General features: G+C 30.5%; 2 protein-coding genes across 3 annotated transcripts; both read left to right on the top strand.

Annotated features, from left to right (window-relative positions):
• Positions 1-811: 811 nt before the first annotated feature.
• LOC137824571 (uncharacterized mitochondrial protein AtMg00820-like) lies at positions 812-1,585 on the top strand. The gene is made up of 2 exons (XM_068630237.1): positions 812-1,038; positions 1,366-1,585. Exons 1-2 carry the CDS (start codon positions 812-814, stop codon positions 1,583-1,585), a joined length of 447 nt encoding a protein of 148 aa, XP_068486338.1.
• Positions 1,586-9,345: 7,760 nt separating this feature from the next.
• Positions 9,346-15,637, top strand: LOC137827127 (acetyl-coenzyme A carboxylase carboxyl transferase subunit alpha, chloroplastic). 2 transcript variants are annotated; one of them, XM_068633344.1, is made up of 12 exons: positions 9,346-9,652; positions 10,077-10,431; positions 10,572-10,646; positions 11,293-11,400; positions 11,510-11,670; positions 11,784-11,898; positions 11,982-12,136; positions 13,265-13,316; positions 13,407-13,475; positions 13,733-13,810; positions 13,898-15,048; positions 15,331-15,637. In XM_068633344.1, exons 2-11 carry the CDS (start codon positions 10,114-10,116, stop codon positions 14,999-15,001), a joined length of 2,235 nt encoding a protein of 744 aa, XP_068489445.1. In that variant the 5' UTR covers positions 9,346-9,652; positions 10,077-10,113; the 3' UTR covers positions 15,002-15,048; positions 15,331-15,637. The 2 variants fall into 2 exon arrangements, with proteins under 2 accessions (XP_068489445.1, XP_068489444.1); XM_068633343.1 differs by having other exon boundaries at positions 9,349-9,700.
• The last annotated feature ends 4,576 nt before the right edge of the window (positions 15,638-20,213 follow it).

Raw genomic sequence — 20,213 nt, 5'->3', positions numbered from 1 at the left:
TTCTTTGACTATGACTATGCACTGCTTTGTTTGGTATGTGGTTACGAGTTAATGGAGTGTAAAAGAAAGTTTTGCAACACCAAAACAAAATCATTTCATCCCAATCTATTATGTAGTGTTTTCTGAATTTTTTTAGATCTTTCTAGAGAGGAAGGTGTATCTATGAGCAGTACTTTTTTTATTTTTCTTTTGTCCTTTTCTTTACACAATCAATGTGTTTATATTATTAGCATTGTTTGCACAATAATGTAACAAACTTTTCCATCACCTTTTGCTCTGTGTCTTTATGTTTTTATCTGTTTTTGTCTTGTTTTCTTACATGGTATCAGAGCTCTGCAAATACCTTCTATAAGAAAATATGGGAAAGTTTGATGAAAAAGCTGACAATGACATCTTCATTGGCTATTCCTCAAATAGTCATGCTTATAGGGTCTACAACAAGAGACTCATGATTGTAGAAGAATCTGTTCATGTGGTGTTTGATGAAGTTGATCACAAAGATTTGAAATCCTCGAAGAACATCACAGAAGAGGATGAACAGAACATCATTCTGCAGAAGCTGGAATCTTGTCCATAAAAACAACCGATTGATTCGTCGAAACAACCGGTTGAAATTCTGCAGCAGAATAAGTTGCCTAAAGAATGAAGAATTCCAAGGGATCTGTTAGTGGAAAACATCATTGGGCAGATAAAGGAGGGTGTCTCTACACGAAGTACTGTCTCAAACTTCTGCAGGCACACAACTTTTGTCTCTCAAGTTGAACCAAGAACAATTGAATAAGCTCTTAATGATGAGAAATGGGTGGCTGCAATGCATGAAGAGCTGAATCAGTTCACTAGGAATGATGTATGGTTTCTAGTTCCCAAGTCAGATGAGATGAACATCATTGGATCTAAATGGGTCTTCAGAAACAAGTTATATGAGGCTAGTTTGATTACTAGAAACAAGGCAAGACTAGTTGACAAAGGTTACAATAAAAAAGAAGGAATTGATTATGGTGAAACCTTTGCTCCAGTTGCAAGATTAGAAGCTGTAAGGTTGTTGTTGGCCTAAGCTTGTATGAGTGGATTCAAATTGTTTCAAATGGATGTTAAGAGTGTCTTCCTCAATGAAATCATCAATGAAGAAGTCTATGTTGAATAACCACTGAGCTTTGAAGATCATTAACATCCCAACCATGTATACAAGCTGAAAAAAGGCCTTGTATGAGCTTAAGCAAGCTCCAAGGCAGTGGTATGAGATGCTTAGTAACTTTCTTTTATCCAATGACTATGAGAGAGGGATGATTGACAATACTCTCTTTATCAAGAAGTCAAATTTTGAATCTATGTTGATGACATCATTTTTTGTGCTACCAAAGATAGTTTATGTGAGGAATTTGTGGCTGCCATGCAAGGTGAGTTTGAGATGTCTATGATGGGGGAGCTTTCATTCTTTCTTGGAATGCAGGTCAAGCAATCTAAATATGGAAATTTCCTATGTCAATCAAAGTATTGCAAAGAAATTCTCAAGAAATTTGAAATGGAAGTTGCAAAGAAGCTAGCACACCTATGCCATCAAGCTGCTATATGGATGTTGTTGTAGTTGGAAAAGGGGCAGATCAAACCAAATATAGAGGATTAATTGGTTCCTTACTCTATTTCATAGCAAGTAGACCAGATATCATGTTTGTCGTGTGTCTTTGTGCAAGATTCCAAGCAAATCCAAAGGAATCTCATCTCAAGGCTGTAAAAAGAATTCTCAAATATCTCAAAGGAACAACTAATGTTGGTCTATGGTATCCTTCTCACTGTCCTATACACTTAATTGGATATTCTGATTCTGATTTTGCAGGGTGTAAGCTGGATCGAAAAAGCACAAGTGCCACTTGTCATCTTCTTGGATCAAGTCTCATTTCTTGGCATAGCAAGAAACAAGCTTGTGTGGCTCTTTCCACTGCAGAAGTTGAATACATTGCAGCTGGAAGTTGTTGTTCACAAATTCTTTGGCTCAAACAGCAGCTAGAAGATTTTGGCTTGAATATTAGCAAGGTTCCTTTGCTTTGTGACAATACAAGTGTTATAAATCTCACCAAAAATCAGATTCAACACTCAAGAACAAAACACATTGAGATTCGTCATCACTTCATAAGGGATCATGTGAACAATAGAGATTGTGAGATGAAATTCATTAAAACAAGACTGCAACTTGTAGACATATTCATAAAACCTTTGCCAAAAGACAGGTTTTTCTTTTTAAGAAATGAGTTAGGCATTCTTGATTCTCAAACTCTTTCTTAAATTTGTTTTTCTCTCTTCCTAATTCTATTTATGAAGACAAATAGGGGGAGAATATGGTTTATGTGTTGTCTTAAAACTGCTATAACCTGCTATAACTATGATTTAAGTTTCTGTTGCATATGATGTTTGATTTGGTGTGTTTTGGCATAGTTTGTGCCTGGTTTTTCTACTCTTGTGGTTATGTAGAAAACTAGTTGATGTGTAACCATAACCTGCTATTAGAGATGCTCTGGATTGCATAGTTTTTGTTTTGCAGGTGTTGTTACAGATTCAAACAAGACCAACACAAGCAACCAGGGATTTGTCTTCATCAAATAGGGGGAGATTGTTGATCAAAAGTGATCAAGAGCTTTGAAGAATCCAAATCCAAGGTGTTTGATGAAAGGCTTGTGTTGTTGTTGTGTGTGGGTGGGATCTGGGTAGATTAAAGTGTGATCCACTCTTTTGTTAAATATAAAACTGATGAGAATTAAAACCTTTTTGAAATTAAATGTTTTTCCAACTAAGTGAAAAACAACATGTTGTTTTTTCGAATCAACTGGTTGTTTTGTTCTTAGATGTTTTGAAAAAGGTTGAAAGTTGTTTGTCTTGGTTGACTTAACTGTCAAACCAAATCAATCGGTTGTTTCGTGGTTTCAACCGATTGTTTCTTTGAAAATCCTAATAAAATTTTGTTTTGAATGGTGAATTTGTTTTAAATGATTTCTAACTGAATACGCTCCTTCATTAAATGTTTTGACCAATCTTTGGAAAATATAAATAGTTCGTTATATGTTTCTAAAGAGTAAGAAACAATTTTGAGAAATTCAGTTTGACATATTTGATCTCAAGTTTTCAAGATTCACAACAAGCTTTGGATTTTCAAGAGAGAGTGGAATAAGATTGCAATTGTATTCTTTTCAGATTGTACTTTGATCAGGTGTAATCCTTTCTCAATCTTCTGTATTTCTGTTGTTGTATTGCTAAGGAGTGTTGTGTGTTCTTGAGGTGTTCAAGATCAATACTCTTGGTGTGGTTTGCCAAAGGTAGTGTGTTTCTTGAAGGGTTCAAGGTCACTACTTTGGTGTGTGGTGTTTGCAATCTGGTTTGATTGCTTAATGGATTACCCAATGGTTTTTGGGGACTGGATGTAGCTCTTACTTTAAGAGTGAACCAGTATAAACTGCTCGTGTGCATTTCTCTTTCTCTGAACTCCTTTAAATTCTGTTTTTAAGCTATTTAAGTTTTAACTGGTATAAACAACTGATTGATTCGAAGAAACAACCAATTGTTTTTCTGTGTTTTGCTTTGAAACAGTTTGTGTTCTTGGCTAACTTGATTCCTCTTCTGGATTTCTTCACTGAGTTTCATCAAACCTTCAAAAGTTATCGAAAATCTCTTATAAACAATTCACTCGCCCTCTTGTTTATGGCCATAAATTCTAGCAATTGCTTTTTCATCAAAGCGAATGGCTAATGCAACGAAAGAAAATCTACAATATAATGAACGCCATGTTGTTACAGAAGAAGAATGAAATTCCATTTTTTGTGAACACAACACACACTATGTCGTATATCGACTTTCTAGTACTCTGAATCTGATATCTGGAAAATGTTAGTGGAAAAAAACACACAAGATAAAGATTTGTTGGATAATTGTTACAACTTCCTGTGTGGTAGTGAAGCAACTCTTTGGAATGTCTCTCGAGCAACGAATGAGAAAGCTCAAGAAGACAATGACTACAAATTCATGAACTATGTAAAAATTTGGTTGTATTCTATTGTGCATGTGTTTTTGTTTTCAGATCTGAATGGTTTTTTGACACAAATTCTATGCATTTTTTATTTATTTAAATATGCTTTAATTCGAGTGTGTTTCAACCAATATGAGTATTCAAGTATTTCATGCAATTATTTCTTATCTATTTTATGTTATATGATTGTTTTGGTTGTTATCATAAAATTTTATGCAAATGTTCACCGAGTGTAATTATGAATAGTATCTGAGTTTTGTAGAAATTGCATTTTCACATACGAAGAGACAACACAATCATTGACATGGTAAGGGAAAACCCCTATTGATGATTTAGTACTTGATGCACCAATTCCCGATATTGAGGACGTCCTTAATCATTCTCGACATTTTTCTAATCGAGATTAGATGCTGGAGTTTAGGACAGACTTTGCTCACAGATCAATCGTGCCCCCTAAGGTCATGCATTTCGAGTTCTTTGAAGAAGCAAGATTTGAGTTCTGAAATCATTGGGAACGTCAATGACCGAAACAATTTTTAATGCATTAATATTTATTTCATAAATATTTTTTCTTTATAAAATTATAGCTCCAACACATTATCGGAAATAATCTGCTCCAACCTAGTATAAAAAATAATCTTTTAATTGCATACAACTATAATTCACAATTACAACTTTTTTCTAAATAAAGTTTCTCACAATAATAAACATGATCTGAAAAGTTTACATCATTTATATTTATTCTGAAATTAACTCTAGCACAGTACTAAAAATAATGTTTCAATTACCGAAAAAATATAAAATTCAAAACAATTATAATCTAAAAATAAACCAATCAAATTATTTTTTCAAATTCTTTTAAATAAAATGGCAAATATGTAAACTTACATTTTTATCAATTAAAAGAAATACAATTTAATCATATCAATCACTTCACTCACAAACTTTCATAAACTTTTTCTACAATTTCCACATTTTCTTTAAATCATCTCAAATTTACTTTCTCAAATCCACCTCATAATTAAAAAAAAAAAAAATAAGTTGAGACTATATTTTTTTTGATAAAATATCAAATTTTACTATTGTAACTGTAAGACAAGTATTACTTCTTAAGTCATTATTAATTTAACTTAATTATTCTTTTAATTGGTTCTCCAAAGTATCTCAAGTATTTTTATAAAAGCTCTCTTCAAACTTATATTTCTCTCCCAATAAAAGAATGTTTTGTGGATAAGATTAAGTTCAACTTCTTTCAAACTAATAGGTCCAAAAGCTTGAATCTTGGTTTCTTTCATGTAAATCTGGAGTATAAGGGATTACAGATAGAGAACTGAACGGTACGTACATATTTCAATTAATAGAATTATAATTAATTTTTATACAAAATACAAATTATTAGCAAAACATAAAATATATTAGAGGTTCGCAAGTAAATTTGATGATTTCATAACTGCCAAAGAATATAATTGATCTTACAAAGTTACTAAATATATGTTAAATAAAATAATTTCCTATGCTGCTTAGTCTTAGAATCTAGAAAATGAAAACTCATTTTTTTAAGAGAGAACAACAACAAAATAGATAGTAGAGAGAAATATTTCGTTAATTACAATTTTAAGAAAAGTTTAACACTTTGGATGTTTATAATATTTATTATTAGTAAACAACATTAATTAGAAAAAAATATAACTAATTCATAAAAAAAGTTTCAGTTTAAACAAAATAGAATTAGTAGATCACCAAACATAGCAACGCATTTTGACTTTCACACTTTGTTTTCTTCGCCGTCGGTTTCCTTTTAGCTTCCGTTTAAGAAACCCTAACAGAATATCAACACTCAACCACATTAATATTACACATATTTTTTTATAGTTTAATTTCTATTTTCATTTTCATTAAAAACATTTTCGTTTAGTTTATATTTTTAATTTATTTAATTATGTAGATATTAAATCTTTAAAACATTTTTCATCAATATTTTCCCTTAATTTATGTTGTTATTATATTTTATTAAATTTAAAAATACTATTTCAAATACATAAATTTAGAGACTGTGACTTTAAGTATTTTTCTTTATATTTTCTCATAATTTATATTGCTTTATATATGATATATGACGCTAATAAATTGAATGTATTAGTTGCACTTTAAGTTACTTGTATAATTAAAAATTGAATGTAATAGAAGGTACTAGAGCAGACACGTGTACGGAAAGATCAAAGTTGAACAAACATACATCGACGGTTCTAATCTATCCAAGTAAACCATACTTAAGACACATTTGACTTTTTGTTTAACACATGAGTAGTTAGCAAATGTCCCATAACAAATAAGATTAAAAAAAACAGTGATTTTTAATTTAAAAGGGTCTAAAAACTATGATTTTTTTTAATGAGAACCAAATCTCTTAATTAGGTTTTTTCTGTTCATAAGAGACATGGCTTAAAAGTTTAGTACTGTTGGAATCAACAACTCAGTCCTATAATTATTCCTTCTGTTATTTTTATAACTATTGTGTTTTATTAAAAAAACTGTTTTTTATTTATTCTTTTTAAATTTCAAGTTAATTCTTTTAATTATACCCTTACTTTTTTGTTATGTGTAAAAATGGCTTGAATCCAAAGAGAGAAAGTTTAAAAACTTAGAATATGTAACTTATTTTAAATTTGATTGAAATAGAAAATTTTAAAATTATAAAATACCTTAAACAACTATCTCATAATAACTAAGAGAATATTCATTTACACATTTTTAAATTGGTTCATGCATTCTAAATTTTGTCCCCAAACATATACTGAATTAAAAGTATTCTACAAACCAAATTAAAAACGTGGTCTATATAAAGATAGTGCTAAAAAATCTATAATTGGTAAGGTAACTATATGATAATTACAAAATTGATAATATTTTACATCTATAAAAGCTATTATAATAAATTTTTACATGAAAAAAATCAAATTAAGAATTTGAAACACAAGAACTAGATTATATGTTAAAAAAATTAATTAATAAAAAACTATTTTATTATAGAAAATTAAATATTTATAATCATAATATAATGAAAATTTGTATATAGTTTATATTCTTCCTTTACTCTTAATTATATTTTAAAATTATAAAAAATTACACTACAATCGTAAGCATCGTTATTTTTTTATTGTTTTTAAATACAGATATAAGAGGGTCTCCTTTTTATTAATAAAACATATAAACAATTTAATTTAAATGTATTATCAATTAAAATATTCTTAAAATGATATTCTATTATAAAATTTTAGATGTATTATTGATTTCAATAATGATTATTTGAAAAGTAATATATAAAATAGTTTTTAATTACTAAACCGGACCATTTTGTTATCATAACGATATGTAAAAATCAAACTAAAAGAGTGTGCTAATATATAGTTTGTAAGAGTTTCAAAAAATAATTGCTAAATGTTTGTTTCATTATTAAATTAATATTATTTCATTTTATTTGAAAAACCAATTTTTTTATGGGTAATTTTTTTCTTTTTTATTATTAAAATGAGATTGATTTTTCACGATGATATGATTTTCACAACGTCAAAAGTAAAATGGTGTCAATTTGACAATATTTTGATCAATGAATTTTTTTCTAATGACTTCAGTTTTATTGAATTTTTTTTAAATGTATTGAATTATTAATTTAATTTTGTTTATAAACTTAAGAAAATTTTGTAAAAAAAATTTAGTGTAAGAATTTTTTTTGAAAAAATTGAGTTTTGTAGAAAAAAACTTCAAATTTTTATGATTTTTCATAAAAAGTTTGGATTAAAATACGTTAAAAATAAGCTATTTGAAATGAGGTAAAAAATAAAGTGAATTGGGTATATCAAATTTTCGAAAAGTAAATAATTTGTTAATAATTTTTTATATTTTTAATATTTTTTAGATATTTTATAAGGTTAGGGTTTTAATATACCTTTTAATTAATTTTCAATTAAAAATAACTAAAACTTTCTTAATTTTATAAAAGTTGGCAAATTAATAATTTAATTAATTGTTTTAATTTTTTTAAAAAAATAAATAAATATTTTTTGAAAAAAAAATAGTAAAACTAAAATTTGTCACCTAAACACGACTTCGTTGTAATTTTTAAAAAAATATTGATAAAAATCATATTAGGTTAACACAACCTTTACTTTTAATATAATAAAATTATGCAACGTTGATATGAATTTTTCAATCTCATAATTTTTTTCAAAATCAATCATTTTTAATAATAAACTAAAAAAATTAACCCTGGTGAAAAAAAATCAAACCATTATGGTAAAACAATTAATTATATATATATAATTTTTTTTACTGAAAGAATATTTAAGAGATTCACACTAACATTACAACTAAAACAATTTTTTATACAAAGCTAATAAACATGTATAGTATCTATTATTAAAATTTACAAATAATTTTAATTTTAGTTTGTGATGATATCATAATTGTCCTATGATCACTTGAGACTTATAGATATTATAATTGGGAAATTTTTTATTTTTTTAATATTTAATAAAATTTATTGACGTAAATCTGATAATGGTATGATAGTTAATGTACTGTTGGACGAATAAGTTAGGATAGTTTAATTATATTTTCACTACTTTCCTCAATTACTACCTCAAACAAATAAAAAATATAATTAGTCAGATTAATTTTTTCCTTAGGGTCTTTTTATCTTTTCTTTTTAAAAAATACATTAATATATATGTCAAATAACATGTTAATGGTCACATTATTAAAATACCACATACAAATTTGTTATATATTATAAATAAAATATCTTATAATATATTGAATACTATGTCTATGTGAACATAATTTATGTTACATTATGTTATATTTTATTTTATTTGGTTTGTTATTTGTGTCTATTAAATATTTAATAGGATTAATACAAGGGTTAGAATCATAACTTTTTAGGAAAATCCCCAATTATAAAATCATATTTTATCCTAAAATTGATGGACCTACAAAGTACATACTCTATCCAAAAAACCCTAAACCTATATCCAACCATTTATTGTTTATATTTATAATAAAATTATTTGTTATTATAATAACTAGCTTAAAAATGTATTTAAAATAATTTCAAATAGAAGACTACTATAAAATTTCTCACACATAAAATCCGCCTACTAAAAATAAAACTTTTGAAACATGAAATTAGGAAAATCTGATATCTGAGTAATTGAAGATCCAACGAATTTAACTTGTAATAAATAAATTTATATCTAATTATTTTTAAAAAAATGATAAAATGAGATTTGTAGTGACTTATTCAGTATAATTTTATAAAATGTGTTGTTTGTTATGTTAGAAAGGATTTGTGTGTGTATATGCTTAACGGCCAAACCGAAAAAAGCTGGCTCATTATTGTGAGTTGTGACGCGGAGTGAGCATAAGAAGTATCGCCTCCTCCTTCACTTAGGTGTTTGGCTTTTTCCTTCTTTGAACAACAAAACCCCAATCTCTTCCTTTGCCTTTCACTCCCCTCTACAAACCAACAACAACTACTCCTTTCTCTTCTCTCTTTTCCTCTCTTTCATTGACGATCTCAACGAAGCTCTTTCACTCAAAACACCCCTTAATTCTATTGCATTCTCTTTCTCTTACCATTAGGTTGGACTTTCTCCTTCCCTCTTCTTTTGGATCTTCAACTTCTCCCTGGTAATTTTCCTAGGAAACGTCCTTCTTTTTCTCCTACAAACTGGTGTTTACTTTCCTCAATTCCGGGAGCATGTTAAATGGTTTATGAATGAATGGTTGTGGTTTTTTATTGTGGGGACTTGAAACTCTTGCTCAATGTTGCTTGGATTTTGTGAAAATGGAGCTTAGTTGAGTAACTCAGATGGGTTCATGACAAGATTTGTTTTTTTTTATCTTTGCTTTTCTATGGATCGAGATAAAGTTTTTGTCTTTTTTTCACCCTTTTTTAGAATTCCCTTTCTGGGTCTTGTTGATTTTGTCTTGCTGTTTCCTTGTTGAGTGTTGGATTTTGTGATCTTATTCTGAGTTTCTTGTGTTATTGCTAATGTTTTTTTAGATTTTTCTGATTTCGGGGATCGAGTTTGAAGGGGAAAATGGCTGCTTCTTCTGCGTCTCTCGCTGGTGCTTCTGCTTCGGACCTTTTGAGAAGTTCCACCAGCGGTTTCAATGGCGTTCCTTTGAGAAGTTTGGGGAAGGGAAGATTGGTTTTGAAGAGTAGAGATTTTAGTGTTGCTGCCAGGCTGAGGAAGCCGAAGAAGTTTGACAATCCTTGGCCTGCTAATCCTGATCCTAATGTGAAAGGTGGGGTGTTGTCCTACCTTGCCCGTTTCAAGCCACTCGAGGAAAAGCCAAGGCGTGTCATTTTGGATTTTGAAAAGCCTCTTGCTGATATGCAAAAGAAGATCAATGATGTAACTTCTAATTTAATCTCTGTGTGGTGCTGAGTGCTTTGTTTGCTTGAGTGAGGGTGTATTTGTTGTAATTGTCTGATTAATGGAGGTTGTGCTGAATGCTAATGGCTAATAGGAGTGCTATTTATGGTTGGAAACAGATACAAAACATGGCAAACGAAACTGGGCTGGACTTCACTGATCAGATTCAATTATTGGAGACTAAGCACAAGCAGGTTTGGCTGTCTTAACAAATTGTTCTTCAGAAAACTGAATTACTTAATGTGAAAATTGTTGATGATTATGATTGTTTGCTCAGTCTCATACATAAAACAAGTATTCTCATGACAATACTGCGACCATGCTGCTCTCTGATTGCTACTTGCAAGACTGAATATATAGCATATTTTTAAATTTTAACCCACACTGATTTTTTTGTCTTAAACAAACTAACCTTATTGTTATTCATATCGGCAATCCCTGTGAAAAATTCTTATTCTCTGTGATCTCATAGTTGCTTATAGTAAGTCTTCGTTTCTGAAATGCAGATTCAGGTGTCTCTGCTACTGGTTATATATATATTTTGCTTCTCTTTTGCCAGATGATACTTCTCTTTATATTTAAGCAACTGTTAGGGTATCTTTGGCTAAAGAATATTATTGTGTTGTTATATTGTGTGAGTGAGTGTTTTTATTTGGGCTTGTTTGCATTGCACTTGTTCTTTACCTGTATTATTAGTTTATTGTTTTGTTATACAATTATTCGGAGTTTCTTTATTCAAGATTCAAATATATATTTTTCTGTTTTTCCTCTCAATTCCTACAATTTTAACAGTAAAATTGGTAAAAGTCTCATCTTTTCACCACTCACTTTATTATTCAGGCTTTAAAGGATCTCTATAAGCATCTGACTCCTATACAGCGGGTCAAAATTGCACGACATCCTAACAGGCCAACTTTTCTTGATCACCTCTATAACATAACTGAAAAGGTCTTCTTCTAAGTATTACTTTTGTTTTTAACTTCAATAGTCTAGTTATTTCATTTTCTTAATTCTTAATTGGTCTTGTGTATGAACCACATGTTTCTTCATGTTTCAGTTTATGGAAATCCATGGTGATCGTTTAGGTTATGATGATCCAGCTATTACTACTGGTATAGGGATGATAGATGGTAGAAGATACATGTTCATTGGTCAGCAAAAGGGTAGAAATACTAAAGAAAACATTCAGTGTAACTTTGGGATGTCAACTCCTCATGGGTATGTCCACTAGGAACTCTAGTTGATACAACAAATAGCTAGATTTAAGATAGGAAACTCTAATTTACATTGATTTTTTCTGCACACTGATGGTAAACTTCCAATTCAAACAGTTACAGGAAGGCTCTTCGTATGATGAGATATGCAGATCATCATGGGTTCCCCATAGTTACATTCATTGATACACCTGGTGCTTACGCTGACCTTGAATCAGAGCATAAAGGCCAAGTATGTTGAGAGTTAGGCTCTAAGATTCTTTGGCTTTCTTTTATTACAAGATTAATCAATTTGTTAATTTTTCATACCGGCAGGGTGAAGCAATTGCTCAGAATTTGAGAACCATGTTTGGTCTGAAGGTTCCAGTATTATCTATAGTTATCGGAGAAGGTGGTTCAGGTGGTGCCCTAGGCATTGGATGTGCTAATAAACTACTGATGCTTGAAAATGCTGTTTTTTATGTTGCAAGGTGATTTAGTTTTTTACTTTACTATTTGCAAAATTTATAATATTGTAATAACTATTTCAATTACATGCTTTCCCCCCCTCATCTGTGCATGTTAGATTAATCTCGTACCTTTTTTTGGATGAGGAGAGAAAGAGGTGGAGGATGAAAAGGAGGAAGGGTGGTGGTTTGGATGAGACGTGTGAAGAAAAGAGGAGAAAGAAGACAGGTCTCACTCTCCTCTTTCTTCACAAAATTGCGAAGAAATGCACTGGAAGGACCACACATAGCAACATAATCACTATGTTTTGCGCTAAAATGAAGAGAAAGAAGTGTTTTTATCGACTATTATGGGTCACTCATGATCAATTATGGGTCCATAATTGATTATGGGTATATTTTTTCTCTCTTTTATTGCAACAAGAATAATAAAGAATTAAAAAAAAATTAATTGTAATAAATAAAATTATTAGTAATGAAAAAACAACTATCCTTTCATTTCATTCCAACCAAACAACCTCTTTTTTCCACTAATTTCTTACCTTTTTATCTTTTTCTCATCCACTCTCTGTATTTCTTTCCTCTCTTCCAAATGAAGCAGGAGAGCTTGCAATGATGTTAACATTGCAAACTTTTTGTAATAGAAGAGTGACATTTGCCACATAGAAAAGTGGTTATTTCTGTTACATATTGTTGAGTTTAGTTCCACATCGGCGAAGCTTGCTTTACAAGCTTCATGGTTGAATTACATAAATTTTATCTCTCACTTTAAGAATTCAAAAAAACAATAACAGAATCAGTATTTTCAGATTTACTATAAGAAAGAACTGGTTATTATGAGAAATGAAAACTATAAATTTGGGTCATACAACCATACATGGAGGATTAGGAATAAAAGCTAGTGTGGACATGACCACTTAGAAAAGTCATGGCATTTTTCTTTTAATTTTGACAATTAAAACATGTTCTAATGTCTATATTTGTTGTTTTCTTCGTTTCTCACAATGAGTTCTTGCTTGATTTATTATGTATGTCTTTGTGTGTGTGATATGGTTGACTACTTGTGTTGTCATCTCATGGATCATTTTACTAATTGAAAAGGTCTTACTATTCTTTTCTGCTGGTTTGACCTTTATTTATTACATGATTTAGTCCAGAAGCATGTGCAGCAATCTTGTGGAAGAATTCTAAAGCGGCTCCAGAGGTATATATGATGCCAGTACTTTGACTGTTTCAATTCATAATATTTTTTTAAAATCAACTATTTTATTTTTATTTCTATTTTCCTATGCAGGCTGCCGAGAACCTGAGGATTACAGCTCCTGAATTGTGCAAATTAGATGTTGTAGATGGTATTATACCTGTAAGAAGCTATTGATTATACTTTTTTTCCCTCTTAAATCGTGTTCATATACGTGAATTTATCATCTTAATGGTTTAAATATGAATATATAGTCTATTTAGGTATTCCGGCAAATTTGTCGAATCTTTAACTCTTGCTTTGATTTGTTGTAATTAATCTTTTCTTGTGCAACATAAGCATTTAACATTACGTAGATTGATAACAATATTCTCTTGGGAATAGAATCTAAGTATAGCTTCATTGTTTCTTTATAATAGGAGCCGATTGGTGGTGCACATTCTGATCCAGAGTGGACATCTCAACAGATAAAAAAAGCAATCAATGAAACCATGGACGTAAGTTTTGAGGCAGCAAATTCTACTGAAAAACAGATATGCGTAATTTTGGGTTAACTTCAGATGTTTCACTTGTCCATCATGCAGGAACTCACCAAGATGAGCGCTGAAGAGCTTCTAGAACATCGCAGGCTTAAGTTCAGAAAGATCGGTCAGTTCCAGGAAGGTATTCCTATAGATCCTATTCGAAAAGTCAAGATGAAGAAGAAGGATCTATCTATTGCTAAGATTCCTGATGCTGAACTGGAAGTTGAGGTTGAGAAACTGAAGAAACAAATTTTGGAAGCTAAGAAATCTTCTCCCATTCCTCCAAAACTAGAGTTAGATGAAATGTTAAAGCAACTGGAGAGGGAGATCAATCAAGAATACTCTGAGGCAATTAAAGCTGCTGGCTTGACAGAGAGGTTGTCGCAACTACAGGAGGAAGCCTCAGAAGCAAATGCAGATTATGAAAGTCTTGATCCATCACTGAAGGATAAGGTAGAAAAGCTAAGGGTGGAGTTCGAAAAACAATTACGTGCATCTCCTAATTATGTTAAGCTGCAGAAAAATCTTAAGTATTTCAATGAATTATCTGAAGCAAAGCGTCTGTCAGATGTAAGCAAGGAGAACACTGTCCTATTTGAGCAAGAGTTGAAGATGAAAGTTGATCAAATCTTGAGTGATCCTAGATTAAGGGAAGAGTTTGAAGCATTAAAGGCTGAACTTACAGGTGTTGATGCATCCTCAGAAAGTGATTTGGATGAGGAGTTGAAGAAGAAAATCATTGACTTTAAGAAAGAGTTAGACTCACAGATGGTTAATGCTCTGCAGTCGATGGGCTTCAATATTGCTTTAGAAGAAGAAGATAACACTGACCAAGGTATAGGCTTCAATATTGCTTTAAAAGAAGAAGATAACACTGACCAAGGTATAATAGAACTAAATGAAGAAATAGGAAAGCAAATTGATAGTTTGGTTAACTCATCGGATGATATTAAGAGCAAGATACAACAATTGAAATTGGAGGTTGCCAAGGCTAGAAATTCGCCAACTTCTGAATCAAAGAGTAGAATTGAGGCTTTGGTGCAACAAATTAAGCAGGATCTCGTAGAGGGCATTGAATCGTCTGGCTTAAAAGAACAGTATGAACATCTGCTGTCAGATGGAAGTTTTGATTCAGCTGCGAACAGGCTCACCGAAGAGGAGTGAAGAGGAATGGAGAGTAAAAGTTGATGCAAACAGTACCGTTTCTTAATGTGAGTTCATCTAATCTACACAAATAGTCTCACTGCGTATTCTGAATTAAAACATTCTGGGGAGGGTTTTATCATAGCATTTACCATGGAAAGTTGTACCGGTTGGAACTAATTTGAAACTTACATCCTGACATGCAGAAAGAAAGGGTAGTTTTAGCTTCTAAGATGGATTTTTGTGATTTTGGTTTAAAAATTATTGCAGGGAAAAATTTAGGTTGGATTTATATGCACACAATTTTCCTTATACTTATTGAAAGTTTGCACCTTGTTAACAAACTGCAGAAGTGCTGCTCATATGGTGCTGGCTGCAACAAGTGAATGAATGGAATAGTGGAAACTACACCAGTGTGAGTGATCTTGATACGGTACCAATATCATCAGCTGGCTGGTTGTGTATCATCCAGCATCATGGCATATTTCTTAGAAACAGTTTTGGTAATTTAAAGGAGATACATATTAATGCTGGCTACTATTTTTCTATAATCTTTCCAATAGAGGACCAGCAGGGGAATAAAATTGAAAACCATTTTGGATTTGTTTGAGACAGAATGTTGCAGTTTAATTTATAGACTTTTTCTGTTTTTTCTTATCTTTTCTTTTTCTTATTCATTTTGCTATTTCCTTAATCATTTTAAATGTTAAATTTCACCTTAAATAGACTTAGACAAACATTGTATAAATTGCTTTAGTTTGAAAACCAATTAAAGAATATGAAGTGTGTTTGCAAGAATGATTGCCCTACTTTCTAGATGAGCTTTTAGGCATTGGGAGTGCAATTCCTTAACGTATCCTAGAAAATACTTACGGAAGAAAATTTTGTAATTGATAATTTTCTGAGATAAATATTTTGTGAATGTATATACTTTGTAAGTGATAATTTTCTGAGATAAATACTTACGGAAGACATAGGATTGGATTCAACCGTGATGAATCCCATCTCCAATGATTTAAATCTCACTCCGAAGACCTCCCACACCTTCAAAGTCAAGGAAGCACCCACACGAAAGAGATAAGCTTTTTCCACCAAATATAGCAACCTCCATGGTCACAACCAAAAACTCCAAACACTAAAACCCACAACTTAATCCAGTCACATTACGGATTTAAAAACTACAACATGACCTTGTTTAGCTGAAGTACCAAGCCACAATATTACTATACAACAAACAAATAAAAAAATTCCAACAATATTTCTTTAAATACTTATTATAAAAAATCAATTTATTTTGTGATAGTGAAGAAAAGTTTTACACTTTTATAACATATCAATTAGATTCTTCATCCCAACATAGCATAACCAATTACATTTGAAGGAGGAGAGAAAAATAGCACGTCTATCAAGAAAAACAAGAAAAAGTTAAAAAGCAACATAAGCAAGAATAGTGAAGGCTATTAGTTTTATATACCGTATTCAGATGATTGACCACTCGATCTATAGAACACATAAAAACCAAAAATAAGAGATGATTTTACAACTAATAGAGAAAATAGATGCAGCTACAACTAATAGAGAAAATCTATGCAATTATAACTGAAAAACTTAAATATTTATATGAAATCAGATTTATCATCTAATAGTACCCCACAAGATGAAGCATGTATATATTTCATGTTCAACTTGGATAAGTTGTCACAAAATAATCGAGGACGCAAAAGTTTGGTCAACATATCAACGACTTGATTAGAAGAAGAAACATGAATTAAATGAATGAGGTATTCTTGAAATTTAGTCTGAACGAAATGACAATCTATTTCAATGTGTTGCGTCCTCTCATGACATGTGAGATTTATTACTATGCATATAGCATATTAATTATCACAACAAACGACAAAAGATTTAGAAATATTAGTATGCAAGTCATGACACACATATTGTAACTATTAAAGTTCACAAACAAGTGAAGCTAGTGCTCTGTATTTTTCCTCTAAAGAAGATTTGGACAATGTAGATTGCTTTTTAGACTTTAATGAAATTAAAGAATTTCCCATAAACACACAATAACTAGTGATAGACCTTCTAGAATCAATGCAAGTTCCCCAATCAGAATCTGAATAAAAAAAACTTTGATAACAATGAGATTTTTACTAGGAAAGAATAGATCAAGACCAAGACATCCTTTCATATATCTTTATACACAAAAAGTTGTTTTCATTTGAGGTTCTCATGGATTTGAAACAAACTGGTTATGAATGGCAAAACTGATGTCAGGCCTAATGTGTGTAAGGTACAAAATGCCCAATCAATCTTCAATATTCACCTGCATTTATAAGCAACGAACCTTTAGTTTCAGAGAGAGGACAAGATGGTTCCATGGGATAAGTGACAACTTTGCAAGACAATAAATCACTATCAGAAGGTGAATGAATTATTTCAAATATGAAGAATAAAATAGAGTACCAAGGTCTTTAATTCTAAAAGAGTTATGAAGATGAGTTTTAATATGCTATATTTCTTGAAGATTATTCCAGCCAACATAATTTCATCAACTATATCAACGAAGTTTTAATGATAATGTGCGAATAAATAAAAAGTTATCAGTTGTACTTTGAACATAACGAAGTTGTATTACAGTCTGAGTTAGTTTTGAGTTTCATTTCCTACTCGCCTACTTTAATTCATATAAATATTTTCTAAATTTACAAACTTGTGTTGGTTGAGAAAGATTAAGACTAGTGGAAGGATGTTAATTTCTTCACCAAGATCGCCATGAAGAAAGAAGTTATTGAAATTTATTTGATAAAGAATACATCCCTTAGTACTTGCGTACTTGCTAAAGATAGAATAAATTTAATGGTAGTTAGTAATTTTAATTACTAGAGTGAAAGTCTCAAAATTCTCAATATCTTTAGTTGGAATATATCCCTTGGCAACCAAACGAGTCTTTTTATTAAAGGATACAGATACCAGAGTTACAGAAGGATCATAATATTAATTGGGAGTCTTTTCTAATTATCAGTTGTTTCTCTTTATAGAGAAGAATAATTAGGTGTCTTTTCTAATTAACAGTTATTTCTCTTTATAGAAGGGAATAACCTTTATTTTATCTTTGTGTGTTATGATTCTAGTATTTAATATTGATTATTTCCTTCTTTAGTTAAACCCTATAATGAGTGTACTACTTGTATATATTCAAACCATTTGTTTTGATTTGAATAATAAGAAAGAAGAGATATTCATTCTCATATCCTTTGTCTTCAGTTTACTCTTTTGTTAATCTCTGTTCTATTTTGTAATACTTTTACCTATCAATAGTGTCATCTGGTTTATGCTTAGCTATAAAATCCATTTATAACCAATAAAATTATTTCTAGGAGGAAAATCCACCAAAGACCAAGTTTCATTAGACTCAAAAGCATAAATTTCACGTTGCAGAACTTCTTTCCAACAATTATGTTTTATCGCCTCTTTAAATGATTTAGGTTCTTGGATAGAAGAAATATTATAACAAAAAAGAAGAATATGTAGAAGGACAGTTATGGTAAGAGAAATATTTTTTAATAGGACATTTATTATCTGAAGAATGATTGATAACATCTTTTTGAAGAGAATAAAGTAGGGTGATAGTTCTTCAAGTATCCAGGTTGTTGTTTGAGACGAGTAGAAACTCAAATAAATAAAGATTGTGGATTAGAAGGATGGTGTTATAAGATATCAGTATCAGTTAAATGTAATGGATTAAGAGAATCAGTAACAGGGGTACTGGATGACAATGCTTTTTCAAAAACTAAAGGAACAATATCACTGAAAGATATATCATTATCAGAAATAGAAGGAAGAAAATGCTTAAACTTAAATGGATCAGGTTTGTCCAAATTGGTATCAGTTTTATCCTTATAGAAAGGAAAATGGGTTTCACAAAAAATAACATCTCGTGCCATAAAAATATTCTTCTAATTCATATAAAAAAGAGTAACATCTCTTACCACATCTTTGTAACCAAGAGAAACACATTTTCTAGCTTTATAACTAAACTTTGTTCTTTGAACACCACTAGTAGTAACAAAAGTCAAACAACCAAAAAAAAATTATATGAGACAAATATGACATTACATTATAAACCATTTGATATGGTGATTTATTATGTAAAAGAGGAGTATGAGTTCTATTGATTAAATGAAAAGAGTGCTTGACATTATATGACAAAAATAAAAAGGAAATTGAGACTAAAAAAATTAGTGCATGAGTGACATTCAAAATATGTTATTGTTTATGCTCAACAACATTGTTCTATTATGGTGTTTCCACACAATCAGTTTGATGAACAACCTTTTTTCTATTAAAGAAATCAGTCATAAGAAACTCAGGGTCATTATCACCTCTTAATACTTTCAAATGAGTATTGAACTGATTTTCAATCATGTTGATGAAATTTTGTAAGTGTGTGTTTCGACTTTAGTTTTCATTAGACAAATCCATGTATATCGGGTAAAATCATCTAGGAGAGTTAAAATATATTTATACCCTTCAACATAAGCGTGATTTAAAGGACCCCATATATCAATATGAAGCAAATAAAAAATTTGAGTTCATTTAGTAAAGCTAGAAGGAAAACATGTATCACAAGTGTTGGGTTTATTAGTGTCTAAGTTCAGGGGGGGGGGTGAATTGAGCTTATAAAAGATTCAAGCAGATTCAAGTTTTTTCACAGAACAGAGTAAAAGAATTGATTTATTTTGGAAAGAACAGATTTATATTTCAACTTACTTCATCAAGACAACATTTCAGTTGTATGATTTCCTGATATTAGGAGTATTCAACAGCAGGCAATGTATCACATTAATGTGCACAGATGAAAAACAGATAGTTGAATAAAGAGACACTTTTTGAATATCAAACCACACACTTGAATGAATCGTGTCAATTGATAGACTTGATTTTTACAAAATAATGTTCTTCAATTATCTCCAAATTAGTCACTCAAATTCCAAAAAGATACTCATATAGGTTTTCCATAAATCAAGAACAGTAAGAACAAATCCATAAAGAACAGATTCAATTTTAATTGAACAGGTTTATTTTCAGTCATATTAACACACAAAACAGTAAATGAGTGCAGAGATTAAGGGAGGTTGAACACCACAAGATTATACTGGTTCACTCAAATGAGCTACATCTAGTCTCACCTTTCCCAAGGTGAAATCCACTAAAAAACAGTACAAGACAA

Source organism: Phaseolus vulgaris, chromosome 8 (assembly GCF_000499845.2).
Source record: "Phaseolus vulgaris cultivar G19833 chromosome 8, P. vulgaris v2.0, whole genome shotgun sequence".
Taxonomy (NCBI): Eukaryota; Viridiplantae; Streptophyta; class Magnoliopsida; order Fabales; family Fabaceae; genus Phaseolus; species Phaseolus vulgaris.
Note: the sequence above shows the minus strand (reverse complement) of the source record. Positions and strands in the feature narration are given on the sequence as shown.

Bases quoted from the DNA above. Each gene is read 5' to 3' on its own strand.
- LOC137827127 (XM_068633344.1), top strand. From the start codon at position 10,114: ATGGCTGCTTCTTCTGCGTCTCTCGCTGGTGCTTCTGCTTCGGACCTT. The intron at 12,137-13,264 runs GTGATTTAGTTT...TACATGATTTAG, and splicing joins GCTGTTTTTTATGTTGCAAG to TCCAGAAGCATGTGCAGCAA. The intron at 13,476-13,732 runs GTAAGAAGCTAT...TCTTTATAATAG, and splicing joins TTGTAGATGGTATTATACCT to GAGCCGATTGGTGGTGCACA.
- LOC137824571 (XM_068630237.1), top strand. From the start codon at position 812: ATGCATGAAGAGCTGAATCAGTTCACTAGGAATGATGTATGGTTTCTA. The intron at 1,039-1,365 runs GTTGTTGTTGGC...TACCAAAGATAG, and splicing joins GCAAGATTAGAAGCTGTAAG to TTTATGTGAGGAATTTGTGG.